Source organism: Lipophrys pholis (genome assembly GCF_963383615.2).
Source record: "Lipophrys pholis genome assembly, chromosome: 14".
In the NCBI taxonomy this organism is placed as follows: Eukaryota; Metazoa; Chordata; class Actinopteri; order Blenniiformes; family Blenniidae; genus Lipophrys; species Lipophrys pholis.
In genome coordinates this window covers 9,130,034-9,142,351 of record NC_137633.1, presented here as the reverse complement: position 1 = coordinate 9,142,351, position 12,318 = coordinate 9,130,034, and the positions used below count along the sequence as shown (strand labels likewise).

The window sequence follows — 12,318 nt, the reverse complement described above, 5'->3', positions numbered from 1 at the left end:
TTCTGTAATGATGATTTCACTTAGTGAGATCACGGAAACAAGAAGCCGTGCTCAAAGAAAATGTCTCCGTCGAAGCTTGGATTGTTTGTCGGAACTTTTCAGTCCCAAGAAGAAGTAGACTGAGGTCATGCAGCCACTTCCGTCACACTCGTATCCCTCTGTCTCTCATAGCAGCTTCCCCCCGGTTATGGTACCTACCCCAGCGCCACCCACCAGGCAGCGGGGCATCACTGCACCACCAGCTCCCTGCCGCGCTCCGCGCCCGGTACGCTGGGCTGGCCTCGATCCGGTGCCACCAACCCTCCCTCCTCTTCCTCCTCTTCTTCAGCATCCCTCTCCTCACAGCAAATACAGCAGCGCATTTCAGTCCCTCCAAATTCGGCCCAAGGTAAAATTGATCTGTTAAATCTTTGTGTTTATCGGAAGAGCTTCTTCAATTTATTGAATGTTGGACTTTTTCCATTTCTGCTCTTCAGGTCCTTCCGGCACCTCGCAGCCCTCGCCACTGTCCCCACAAACTGAGCGCTCCGACCATCCTCCTGCGGTGGCCGTACGCCCTTACGTCCCCGACCACCCCTCCAGGCCACAGTCCCCCAGAAAGGGTCCCGCCACCATGAACAGCAGCTCCATCTACAGTATGTACCTCCAGCAGCCCCAGGCGAAAAACTACGGATCCCTCAGCAACAGGACGGCTGTTAAAGCAGGTCAATAAACGTCAAACTGGAACCACCTCATCTGATACTCTTTGTTTAATGCTTTTACCGTGTCTGCATCTGGAAAGCAGCTCACTGCCAGCCCTTTTGCCCTCTCTGTCTTCACAGTCTACGGTAAACCCATCCTCCCCACCTCCTCTTCTTCTCCTTCCCCGGTCCCTTTCCTCCAAGGAGGAGGAGGAGGAGGGGGAGGAGGAGGAAAAGCAGCAGGGGAGGATGTTCCAGATAAAGATGGAGGGCGAGGAGGCGGAGGAGAGAGCACCGACTCACAAATCCTCCCACCACCCAGTGTGGACAACATCCCGCGCCCCTTAAGTCCCACTAAGCTCACCCCTGTTGGTAGGTACCCAAGGACAAATCAAATTACTCCCAAGAAAAGCTTCTCACTGTACATCATTTTTGAAACGAGCATATGACAAAGAAGTTTGGCATTGAGCACATTCTCTATAGACTGACATTCTCAGCCCTGCTGCTCGTCTCACGAATCCAGTTGCTCTCGTTTTCCTGGAAATAAACTGCTTTTCTCTGCAGTAATCAGATCTATTGCAGAGATGAATCGACCCAATAAGTATTTTTTGAACTTGTGGGAAGTATTAAATTATTTTAGCCTCACAGTGTTGTTGGGGAAGCAGGTTCACATCCGAGTCTCACCAGGAAGGATTTTCATAAAGGAGCAGCTGAATCATGTTATATAGTTTCTACCAGAAGTTCGAAGCTTCACCTCAAATGTGATGCATGAGCTTTTTGGAGGCACCATCAAGGAACCGCGGCAATCAATACAAAACAAATGTGGAGAGCTGTGCACTTTGCAGCCTCTGTGTAAAATGTTCCTTCCCTGTGTGTCACAGCTCACTCCCAGCTGCGGTACCAGAGCGATGCGGACCTCGAGGTCCTCCGACGCCGCCTCAGTAACGCTCCACGACCTCTTAAGAAAAGAAGCTCCATCACTGAGCCTGAGGGTCCTCAGGGGCCAAACATTCAAAAACTACTGTACCAGAGGTTTGAGCTGCTTCCTGTTGTCCACGAGCAAAGAACACACTTTTTTTTTTTTCAATTCATTTAAGTTGTTTCTGTTTTGTTTGCCATTCATAGATTCAACACGCTGGCAGGAGGAATGGAGGGAGGCTCAGGTGAGACTCTGTGATGTCACAAGACAGATTAAGGTTTAATCAAAGGCTCATAATTTAAGAAATTCCGATTTCTATATTCCAGGTAGCACCTTCTACCAGCCGGACTGCCTCCTGGGAGACATGGACAACATCCACTCAGCCAATGGGAACATAGAACCTGGTGACAAGCACGTCAGTGTGACAGCTGTGGAGGGTGAAGGCCAGAACCTCAACGCGGACCCCCGCCGCCTGTCGCCGCCTCACGTTGCAGTGGAAACACCCAAAGAGAAGACGGCAGCGGCAAAGACTGTCAGCAGTGCGTCTCAGTCGCCCCAGCCGAGCCCGACACCTGCCCCCAACAGGCCAGAGGACCAGAATAACAACAACCAGAAGGGGTCCAGTCCTACGCCCAGCTCAGTGGGCCACACCTCCCCTGCTCCATCACCTCCTGCCCCGCCCTCACTGCCCAAAGTACGCACGGAGTGTAATAATGCCAACCCCGTTGTGCGACGGACTTCACCAGTTCTTGCATCAGTAAATCTTTTTTTTTTTGTTGTGTGTGTGTCCGTCTCTTCACAGGTCAAACGAACCAACCTGAAAAAGCCGGCATCAGAGCGGACGGGCCACGGTCTGAGAGTGAAGTTTAACCCTCTGGCTCTGCTGCTGGACGCATCGTTGGAGGGAGAGTTCGATCTGGTGCAGAGAATCATCTACGAGGTATTTGGAAGTTTCCGTATCTGTAGGTTGAGTCTGTTCCTGTATATTCCCAATCCCACTTCTTAACCTGAAGACTTGAATCATCTGGAAAGTTATTCTCCCTTTAGAGATGGATTCATTTGATGGCATCATTTTAAAAAAACGTGACCGGTATAATAAATCGCGACGTGCAGAAGTACGAACAAATGTTGCATTCACCTCTAAAGAGGAACACTGCAAACTCATAAAGACAAACGTTTCCTCAGGCTCCGCGAGGCAGACAAAGAAAAGTTGGAACATCAAGAAGGACATTCGGGCAGAGTAAAATAAATATTACTCGGCCCACGGGACTGTAAAATACAATATTTTACAGTTCCATGGTATTTCTGACAGCATGATGCATAATTATAACATTGTGTACTTAACAGTAACACAGATGATTTCATAATATCAAGCAGTTCACTGTGGTATTTTTTACATGGTAGTTTTGAGAGTACTAACATATATTTGACTCTATTATTATAAAATTGACAGTATTTTGAAGTACACCAGAGTATATTCCACAGTTGGATTTTATATTTGTAACTTAAGTACCATGCTGGACGGATTCCTGTAGAATATTTGATTGTTTGTAATAACTGTGTTATAGTTACGTACCGCTAGATTATACGAAATACTATGACGCTAACTGTAAAACAAGTCGGGTCCAATCAAGCAGTAAAACAGGTCGTTTGAAGAATATTTAATGAACTGATGAAAACTAGACTGGGACGGCGGGGGGAAAGTCATTAGACAGTAAAATGTAGGAGGCTGAATAAGGAGCCTTGTGGTACACCAGACTTTACAGTGTGAAGAGTCTCTGGTGGCAGAACTGTTGATGAGGCCACACACTCTTTATTTCAGTGTATTACAGCCCAGAACAAGGCCGTTCACCCCCGTCTATCTCCGACATCCTTCACTTGCTGACTTTCCAAACTGCAAAACTCTCACGAGAAAACCGTCAGATTGTTCGTGTCCACAACAGTTCGATGGTATCAGACCCCGAGGCTGTTTCGCTCAGCATCTCCCAAGCTGCTATCAAATCACTGCACTATCCAGAGTTATGTGGTCCAACCTGGCACTTTTTGTGTAGTTTTGACAGGAATGAAATGAGGCCATCTTGAAGCTGAGTTGTTTTTTTTTTTTTCATATTTCCCGGCTGTAAGTCATAGTGACTAATCTCCGCGTGTTCATCATCTCTGTCTCCAAGGTGGAGAACCCCAGCATGCCCAACGACGAAGGCATAACTCCCCTTCATAACGCGGTGTGCGCCGGTCATCACCACATCGTCAAGTTCCTGCTGGATTTCGGCGTGAACGTAAACGCAGCCGACAGTGACGGATGGTCAGTGTCTCTGCTCGCGCGTTGAATCCTGCAGACTGAGGGGGAGAGGCGGGGGAGAGGAGAGGTTGTTTGGGGGCATCCGTGGAGAATTGAACTGATACAGTCTGTGAGGCTGGAGCGGTGACAGAGATAATTGACTTTCCAAGTTCAGTTCGGACTCAGCTGCCTGTGCAGTATTAGAGGGGCAGATTACCAGAAGTAATGAGACTCATCATGCAGAAGTTGGCTGATTTAATTACCGACGCAGCTGAATGAATTTGTGTTTACTCACTGTCGCCCTAAAGCTTATCGTAACAGTGAGTGTGTCCACTAGTTTGTCGTCACTGTAATGTTTTTTGATATAAGCGCAGTTCCACAACTTTCTCCTGAGGCGATCCAGAGAGCCAGTGGTCTAACGTCATGTAACCTCCCCCCCCCAGGACTCCCCTGCACTGTGCGGCTTCCTGTAACAGCGTCCACCTCTGTAAGATGCTGGTGGAGTCGGGGGCGGCCATTTTTGCCACGACGATTAGCGACGTGGAAACGGCGGCAGACAAATGTGAAGAAATGGAGGAGGGCTACGCGCAGTGTTCGCAGTTCCTCTACGGTAAACACACACACACACACACACACACACACACACACACACACACACACACACACACACACACACACACACACACCACACACGACGGGTCTGACTCAGGGTCTAACTCACACAGGTGTGCAGGAGAAGTTGGGTGTGATGAACAAAGGTTTGGTGTACACGCTCTGGGACTACACCGCCCAGCAGGCCGACGAGCTGTCCTTCAGCGAGGGCGACGCCCTCACCGTGCTGCGTCGCCGGGACGACACCGAGACGGAGTGGTGGTGGGCTCGGCTGAACGACCGCGAGGGATACGTGCCCAGGAACCTGCTCGGGGTGAGAAGACACAGGAGGGACACACGTGTCGCATTTCAGGACGGGAAAATTCCATTCTTTATATTTCTTTGTTATCTCAATTGAAACAAATGAGCAGATTCTGCGTACCTGTAAAGGGCCATGGCAATCAGTTACAGTTTGTCTTTAGGCTCAGACACATAAATATATCAACTCAGACCTGCGGGAGAGTTGGCAAACAGATTAAAGTGGAACTTTGTCAATTAAAAATTTATCATCAGTTAAAACCTATAAGTGCTTGGTGGGAAAATTCAGACTTAAAGCAGACATTAGAAGTGCATGTTCTACCTGTGCACATGTGAATTTCCCACACTCTAAAGACATGTTATGCCTCCGTGTGTTAGTCCAGTAATAGACTCCCTTTCTCTAACCCTGCTCAACATTCACCGTCCTCTAGGCCACCTTCATCATGTTCAGACACCCCGAGAACAATGTTAACATCATGTAGTGACCCTGCCCTCTCTCTCTCTCTCTCTCTCTCTCTCTCTCTCTCTCTCTCTCTCTCTGCAGCTGTATCCAAGGATCAAACCCAGACAACGCTCTCTGGCATAAAGCCCAGAGCAGAGCCACATGCACGCTCACCGAGGACACATGCACACTGCAAGAAGAGAAGGAGGAGGAAGAAGAAGAGGAGGGTGGAGAGAATGAAGGAGGAGGATGAGGAGGGGGCAAAAGTAGAGCCACCATTTACCCTTTGTTTGGTCTCAGTTGAGCCACTTTGTGGTTGAAGCAGAGTCTGTTTTCTCAGATTTGCCGTCTGGATCGTCGTCTTCTTCTTCTTCTTCTTCTTCTTCTAAGCGATCATAGCTTGGCAACTTTACAAGAGTTGAGCAGCATGAGAGACGCTCAATAAAAGAAGAGAAAAGAAAAAGAGTATTAAAAAGTTAAAAAGTCATCCGGCTGCAGCTTTAAGATCCACCCAGCTTAGAGCATTGAAACATGAGCTTAGAGTTATAGCATTCAGTCTGTCGGATCTTCTCAGCTTTAAATGTCATTTTATTTTTATACGGCGTTAATGTAAAAAAAAAAAAAACAAAGGTTACAACACCCAGTTTATGATGCCAGCCTCATCAGCTAAAGCAAACAGCATACTTTAGTTTTTTTTTCCCCCCCCTCCAGTGGCAGTAAATGTAGTGCTTGTGTTGTCCGAGGCGACTTTGGAGCACTTTAAACGCAGTAAAAAGGAAAAAGCTAGACGATGTCGAGGTATGTGTGAGGAGCGACGTGTGAAAGTGAAGCTGGAGAGAGGGAAGTGTGGTTTGCGCTCGTAGACGGAGCAGATGAAGGAGCCGGTGTTGGGAATACAGCAGCACGGCAGCTGAGACGCGGTTACAAAGAACACGCCGCGTCAGAGGAAACGTTAACAGACGTCTCAGCCTTGCCATGTCCATCTGTGAACCACCAGAATGAGGGAGGAAGAGATGAAAATGAAGGGAAAGGTAAATGCAAAAGGTGAGAATCGAAAGGAAATGGAAGGATAGTCATTTTCTTTAGTCATCATTCAGCTGTTACAACCTTGAACCATTTGTGACCTGGATCTTTAAAACAACCGCTCACAAAAATCATTTAAATTCACCACCGATTCTCCATATATTTTATATTTATCACACATCAACTGAAATTTTCCGAACCAGAGGCCATAATTATCTCAATTAAATTATGAATAATTCTTCAGATCTTTTATTGGTCTTCAAGTAATTTGCAGTGCACCCGAATTTGACCGTTAAACTCAGTAGCACAAACTCTTTGTTGCAATAAATGACAACTTCACATTTGATTGAATGAGCTTCCCTCTTTTAGAGCGTCCAGGTTTGCGTTCGGTTTGTTTATTTTTCAGTCACACTATGGTTTTTAGCTGAACTGGGAGAGGAAAGTATGCTTAGAATACAAAAACTCAGCCCATATTTTACAGTTTACAATATGCTGGAAGAAACAGTCTCATGGTAGTTCAGTTTTCAAGTATGAAAAGCTGACGTGAACACTTGAAGGCAAAGTCAGCCTCGTTCTGGGATGAGTTTGCCCTCCTGATCTATAAAAACAGTTTGACAGTAAGCAAATGAAGGATGTTCAGAGTGGAAAACTTCAGTCTCGTTTCATCTGTTTTTCACGTTACAGATTTAGTTGTATTATATGTATTATTCCCCTGATTTTGTCATTTTATTGGAGACAAAGCTTTGTTTTTGTATTTCTTCTATTGTTATTCCTTTTACAAGTTCACATTGCTCGTGTCACGTTGTCAGAGCTGAGGGGGCTCACTGCTGCCACCTAGTGTTCTGACACAAAACAACATGCTGTGTAAAATATGAAGCAATAAGCTGAGTGATGTCTGAGTGTGTGAGTGGAGCATAGTTCAGAGGACTGCATACCATTACTTTGTGTATATGCAAACCTGTAACTGTACAGTTAATGTACATTAAATAATAATAAAGAACTTATAATCAGAATATGGAGCGTGTGACTGTTTTTCACACTCTTCGAACACACACACACACACACACGCAGCCTCGAGTCATATAAGTGTGGACTTTAGAGTCTAGTCAAAGCTCAGAGATCATTCAAGGCTCGGCACCCACACTTGACGCTTCACAAGTAAGGTTCTCTTTCATCGTATTCACACATCACACAGTGCATCTACTGTTTGAAACTCAGTTTTAGAGTGAAACTGTCTTTTTTTTCCTCTGCCATGGTTGGAAATCACAGGAGGCCAACGAGAGGTCAAGGCTCCACACGAACCAACTTCACACAATAATCAATATGGAAAAACTGTTAGCATTTGAAATTAGTGCAAATATATGATGGTGTGCACACATTTGGCAATCATCGGTGTATGAACAGCTCAAAAAGATTGTGCCAGTGGAGACTGAGCTCCAGGGAGTAGAGAGGTGGCTGCAATCAACTCCAAACAGCTTAAAACAGCAACAAAAAAAAAAGTGTTTTACAAAAAAAACGTAATAGTTTCATCTTCAATTTACTTTTCAACATTATTTCTACCTAATAATCAAAAGTGGTTTAAACATTTCGCAGGTTGCTGCACTCTCCCTGAAGTTCTCTGGTGCCCCCTAGTGGACTATTTACTGTAGAGTTTGGGTAATTAAAAAACGGAAGTACTTGTGACGTACGTCACACGTCACGCACATCAGTAGGAAGTGTCTACTAAAAGTTACAACAATTATATCCACAATATTATCCACTGTGTCGTTTAGAGCTGCTTCTACAATCTCAACCAAACGTGAGTCGACATTTCTGAAATGCACTACCGTTAAGCAGGGTTGTGTCACTGATGGTGAGTCGGACATTAATAACTGTTTTCTGCGTCAGTGCTGGCAGTTTGTTGTGACTTATGAAGCCCATGTTAGTGTCACAAAACTAACGAGTTGCGCTTTTTTACTCATTATCTTCCCATTTTTTTCACTGTGATCATATATCAAAACAAGGGGAGAAAATACTCCTGAACCTACTGGTGCTTCAGATGAACTTGTTTCCGTGTTAATTGGTGACCGACGCCCTTTAGCGTCCGTCATTGCTGTTGTTAACAGCAAACGTTAACACGGTTTAACCGCATACACAATGACGTTTTAAAGTGTCGGATCTTTTTTGTGAGTGACTATCCTGTCGGGTTTTTGCCATCTGCTGTTACTATCAGCAACAAGGGACGCTCGAGGAAGTCAGTCACCAGTCAGCAAGGGAACTACTTAACCCGTAACACCGGTGTGAAAGTGTCATAGCTGCGCCACCGCCTGCCTGAAAGACAATGTGATATTATATTTGTAGTTGCATGGAGTCAAAGCTTTTGTGAATACAGTGCATCAGTTTGTGTGTAGGTCACCAACAGAAACCCAGGCAGAATATTATAACAAACCTACTGTAAAACAAGGTGGAGGTACCATCATGCTGTGGGGCTGCTTCACTGCCTTGTTCTGGGTCATTTTTGCTTTAATATTTGTCATTTTTGGTAGGTTTTCCTAGGTTGGCTCCAATTCTATGTAACTCTGTATGCGATAACTGACACTGCATTGATGCACACAATAGATTTAACTAACAAAGCTACAGTATAAACAGACAACAGAAGAGAAACTCAGGACTGAAGTGAACTTAAACTAACAACATTTATGATAAAGTAGATAAAGGCGAGTCAACAATGTAGATCAATCAACTACAGAAGGAGGCCCCCTCGGGAGACCTAGGCTGTCTGTGACTGCATCTCAGCAGGGCGAGTTTGCAAACTCATCATCCTGCTATACTTTCTACTTTTCTCTCCACACACTTAACTTTTTTCACCTCCCCTGTAATCAGCGGCACCATGTCGGAGCATTTCCACGTCAACACTCCGCTGCTGGAGAGCATAAACATGTCCAAGCTGGTGGGAACCACCGTGTACCTGAAGATGGAGAACTCCCAGCCTTCAGGTTCCTTCAAGATCCGCGGCATCGGACACCTCTGTCAGCAGGTGGGAGCACTGAAACCGCCCCCTTCCATCCATCTTATGAGACGATGACTATTTGATGTGTCTTTGCAGCTTGCGGCACAGTCCAAAGGGGTGGTCTGCTCCTCAGGTGACGTCTCGACACATTACACAACATATTTTCTGGAACTGGACCCGAGAGTGAAGCTGTAAGGTTGCGTGTGGTCTTGTTGCAGGAGGCAATGCTGGCATGGCTGCAGCCTACACAGCCAGAAAGATGGGAGTGCCTGCGACAATCATAGTTCCTTCATCTTCTCCTCAGCTGGTGGTCCAGAGACTCCAGGATCAGGGGGCTACTGTCAAGATTATAGGCAAGGTGAAAGGTCCTGATCACTTGATGCAGTTGTACTGTGAGTTGTTCCTGAGGTTCAGCAGCAATATTAAAAGCTGGTTCTACAGGTTTGGGATGACGCCAACGCAGAAGCTCTCCGACTGGCGGAGAGTGACGGCCTCACCTACGTCCCTCCGTTCGATCACCCCCTGCTGTGGTAGGACCCGTCACAGTGAGCGTGTGCAGCTTTGCTGCGTTGACCGGCAGGCGGTGCGGTGGACTGTGACTCACGGGGAGCGGCCGCTGTGTCTCTCAGGCAGGGCCACAGCAGCATGATCACGGAGGTGGCGGCCTGTCTGGGTCCAGGGGTGAAGCCCGGGGCCGTGCTGCTGTCCGTGGGCGGCGGGGGCCTCCTGTGCGGCGTCGTCCAGGGCATGAAGGAGGCGGGCTGGACGGATGTGCCCGTGGTCGCCATGGAAACGGCGGGGGCGGACTGTTTGAACGCCGCGGTTAAGGCGGGCAGGGTGGTCACGTTGGATGACATCACCAGGTGAGAGTCGGCTGCCGGGTGTGTTTCAGAGCGAAGTCGGTAAACGCACCCCCCCTCCCACTTCTGTGTCTTTCTGCCCCTTCCGCAGCGAGGCCAAATGTCTCGGAGCCAAGACGGTGTGCCGGCAGGCCTTCCAGTACAGCCAGAGCAGCCAGCCCGCCATCATCTCCGAGCTGGTGACTGACCAGCAGGCTCTCCACGCCGTGAAGACATTTCTGGGTCTGTATGATTGTTTCCTTTGTCATTGTCCTTGACTTGTCAGCCTGGACGCAAACCAAGAGGGACACATCTGCTACACAGGAAGCAGCAGAGCAGAGACTCAGACTTCAGTGCAACTCAGGGCAGGACAAGCTGTAAAGAATTGCTTTTATTGTGAAATATGACCACTTTTATTAGGTCATGGAGGATGAGTATTTTCGCACTTTATCTAGTTTGCATTATCGAGTTACCAGTTTGGAGGGTTCCTCATGCCACATGCACACAGGGACAATATGCAAACTGCACTCAAAGATGAGCCATTTATTTTCTACAACATGCCTCTAAACTGTATTTCAAGACTTGTTTTTATACGCACGGATTGAAATCTGTAATTCAGTTGGGGGGGGGAAATGAACCCTGGTTTTGTTGTAGATGAGGAGCGTGTGTTGGTGGAGATGGCGTGTGGAGCGGCGTTGGCAGCCGTGTACAGCGGACTCATTACCAGGTTACAGAATGAAGGTGAGGTGGTGAAACACAAGCTCACCGGTCTTCCACCAGTGGAGACAAGTTGGTGAAGAGAAATGTAGATTTCTTTTCTTTTCAGGTCGTCTGCAATCTGACTTGCGCCCCCTGGTGGTGATTGTGTGCGGCGGCAGCAGCATCAACATGGAGCAGCTTGCTGAGCTCACACGTAAACTGCAGAGATAAACGTGTGTGTGTGTGTGTGTGTGTGTGTGTGTGTGTGTGTGTGTGTGTGTGTGTGTGTGTGTGTGTGTGTGTGTGTGTGTGTGTGTGTGTGTGTGTGTGTGTGTGTGTGTGTGTGTGTGTGTGTGTGTGTGTGTGGTGACTGATGTAATTTGTATAATTTGGCAAACTTTCCAAAATTAAATTAATGTAATCAACATCTTTCTGCAGTTTTATCAAATCTCTACAAGTTAGAACTGATACGTGGCGGCATGACGTCAAAAATGATCATTTCATTTAAATATTATTTGTAATTTTACAGTCATAGTTTATAAACTGAAACTTTTATAGCACTTCACATCATAAGTATGGCCTCTGGTTACAACCAATTAAAAAAAAAAAAACCCTTCTGATCTTATGATATATTTGACAATGCTGAATTATTTATTTTCATGAGCTAAGATCACAAAGAATGAAACAAAAACGGCGAGAAATATCCAAGTTTCAATTACATTTTATATTTAATTATATAGAAAAAAAATATATTTTGGGAGCGCCTGACCATAATCGACATGCAGTTAAAGTGTTTCCCCACATGATGGTGTCACAGTTCACTGTTCAGAAACACACTGAGCGTCAGCACAAACACACTTCCTTACGTTGACTTACGTTCATTTCCTGCGGACTCCGTCTAAACGGAAACTTTCCTCGCTTCAATTTATCCTCACATCGATTTTAACTTTCTCCCAAAGCCTTTTAAATTAAAATAGCAGGTGAAATTATTCTCCCCGCCATGCTTGAATTCAGCAGTTCAGTTTATGTTGACGTGTGGGAAGCCATCGCTATGGAAACGGCTCCCAAGCGCATCAGTGCAGAGTTCACTTCAACTACTTGGGGAGTTGATGTTCGTCTTCTCAGCTCTCGCACAGTTGCATAAGATATTTGGCGGCGTCCCGAGAGCGCGGACAATGGGTGTTTTTAAATTGATGCGATTATATAGAAATATTCTGGCGTGAAACGACAAATGCCTCATCTCTCCTCAGTCGGGCTATTACTAAAAAAAAAAAAGAAGCTCATAAAAGAAGTGCAGAAGGAGCATGGTGGTGAAAGCTGTGACCTCCTCCTTTGTAATTCACAGAAACTAAACTGAGCAGAGTCTAATTGTTTAAAAAAAAACCTGCTGAAGCTGGCTTCTCAAACTTTTATTTGATGCTTTAGAAGTTCAGTTAAATGATCACAACAGTGGAAATACAGAATTCCCCTTAAGATCTACAACAATGCAGGCGTTGGCTCCAAGTAGAAGGTCTAATGTTCTTCGTTCTACACACAGAAG

The 12,318-nt window shown here is 46.2% G+C and overlaps 2 protein-coding genes across 6 annotated transcripts in view; both read left to right on the top strand.

Moving 5' to 3' along the window:
- LOC308120363 (apoptosis-stimulating of p53 protein 1-like) overlaps window positions 1-6,112 on the top strand; it is a 43,461-nt gene extending 37,349 nt beyond the window's left edge. For all 4 annotated transcript variants that reach the window (XM_080480940.1, XM_080480941.1, XM_080480942.1 and 1 more), the window contains 11 exons: window positions 172-388; window positions 477-704; window positions 822-1,052; window positions 1,562-1,712; window positions 1,806-1,843; window positions 1,926-2,293; window positions 2,402-2,539; window positions 3,768-3,901; window positions 4,321-4,487; window positions 4,603-4,802; window positions 5,331-6,112. In XM_080480940.1, the coding sequence (XP_080337066.1) occupies window positions 172-388; window positions 477-704; window positions 822-1,052; window positions 1,562-1,712; window positions 1,806-1,843; window positions 1,926-2,293; window positions 2,402-2,539; window positions 3,768-3,901; window positions 4,321-4,487; window positions 4,603-4,802; window positions 5,331-5,372 (1,914 nt within the window). In that variant the 3' untranslated portion in view covers window positions 5,373-6,112. The remainder of the gene's footprint in view (window positions 1-171; window positions 389-476; window positions 705-821; window positions 1,053-1,561; window positions 1,713-1,805; window positions 1,844-1,925; window positions 2,294-2,401; window positions 2,540-3,767; window positions 3,902-4,320; window positions 4,488-4,602; window positions 4,803-5,330) is intronic.
- sdsl (serine dehydratase-like) lies at window positions 6,099-11,201 on the top strand. Of its 2 annotated transcripts, none has more exons than XM_080480946.1 (9): window positions 6,099-6,259; window positions 9,114-9,267; window positions 9,337-9,373; window positions 9,459-9,598; window positions 9,682-9,770; window positions 9,870-10,103; window positions 10,192-10,322; window positions 10,734-10,820; window positions 10,906-11,201. In XM_080480946.1, exons 2-9 carry the CDS (start codon window positions 9,121-9,123, stop codon window positions 11,007-11,009), a joined length of 969 nt encoding a protein of 322 aa, XP_080337072.1. In that variant the 5' UTR covers window positions 6,099-6,259; window positions 9,114-9,120; the 3' UTR covers window positions 11,010-11,201. The 2 variants fall into 2 exon arrangements, with proteins under 2 accessions (XP_080337072.1, XP_080337071.1); XM_080480945.1 differs by lacking the exon at window positions 6,099-6,259 and adding an exon at window positions 7,933-8,049.
- The last annotated feature ends 1,117 nt before the right edge of the window (window positions 11,202-12,318 follow it).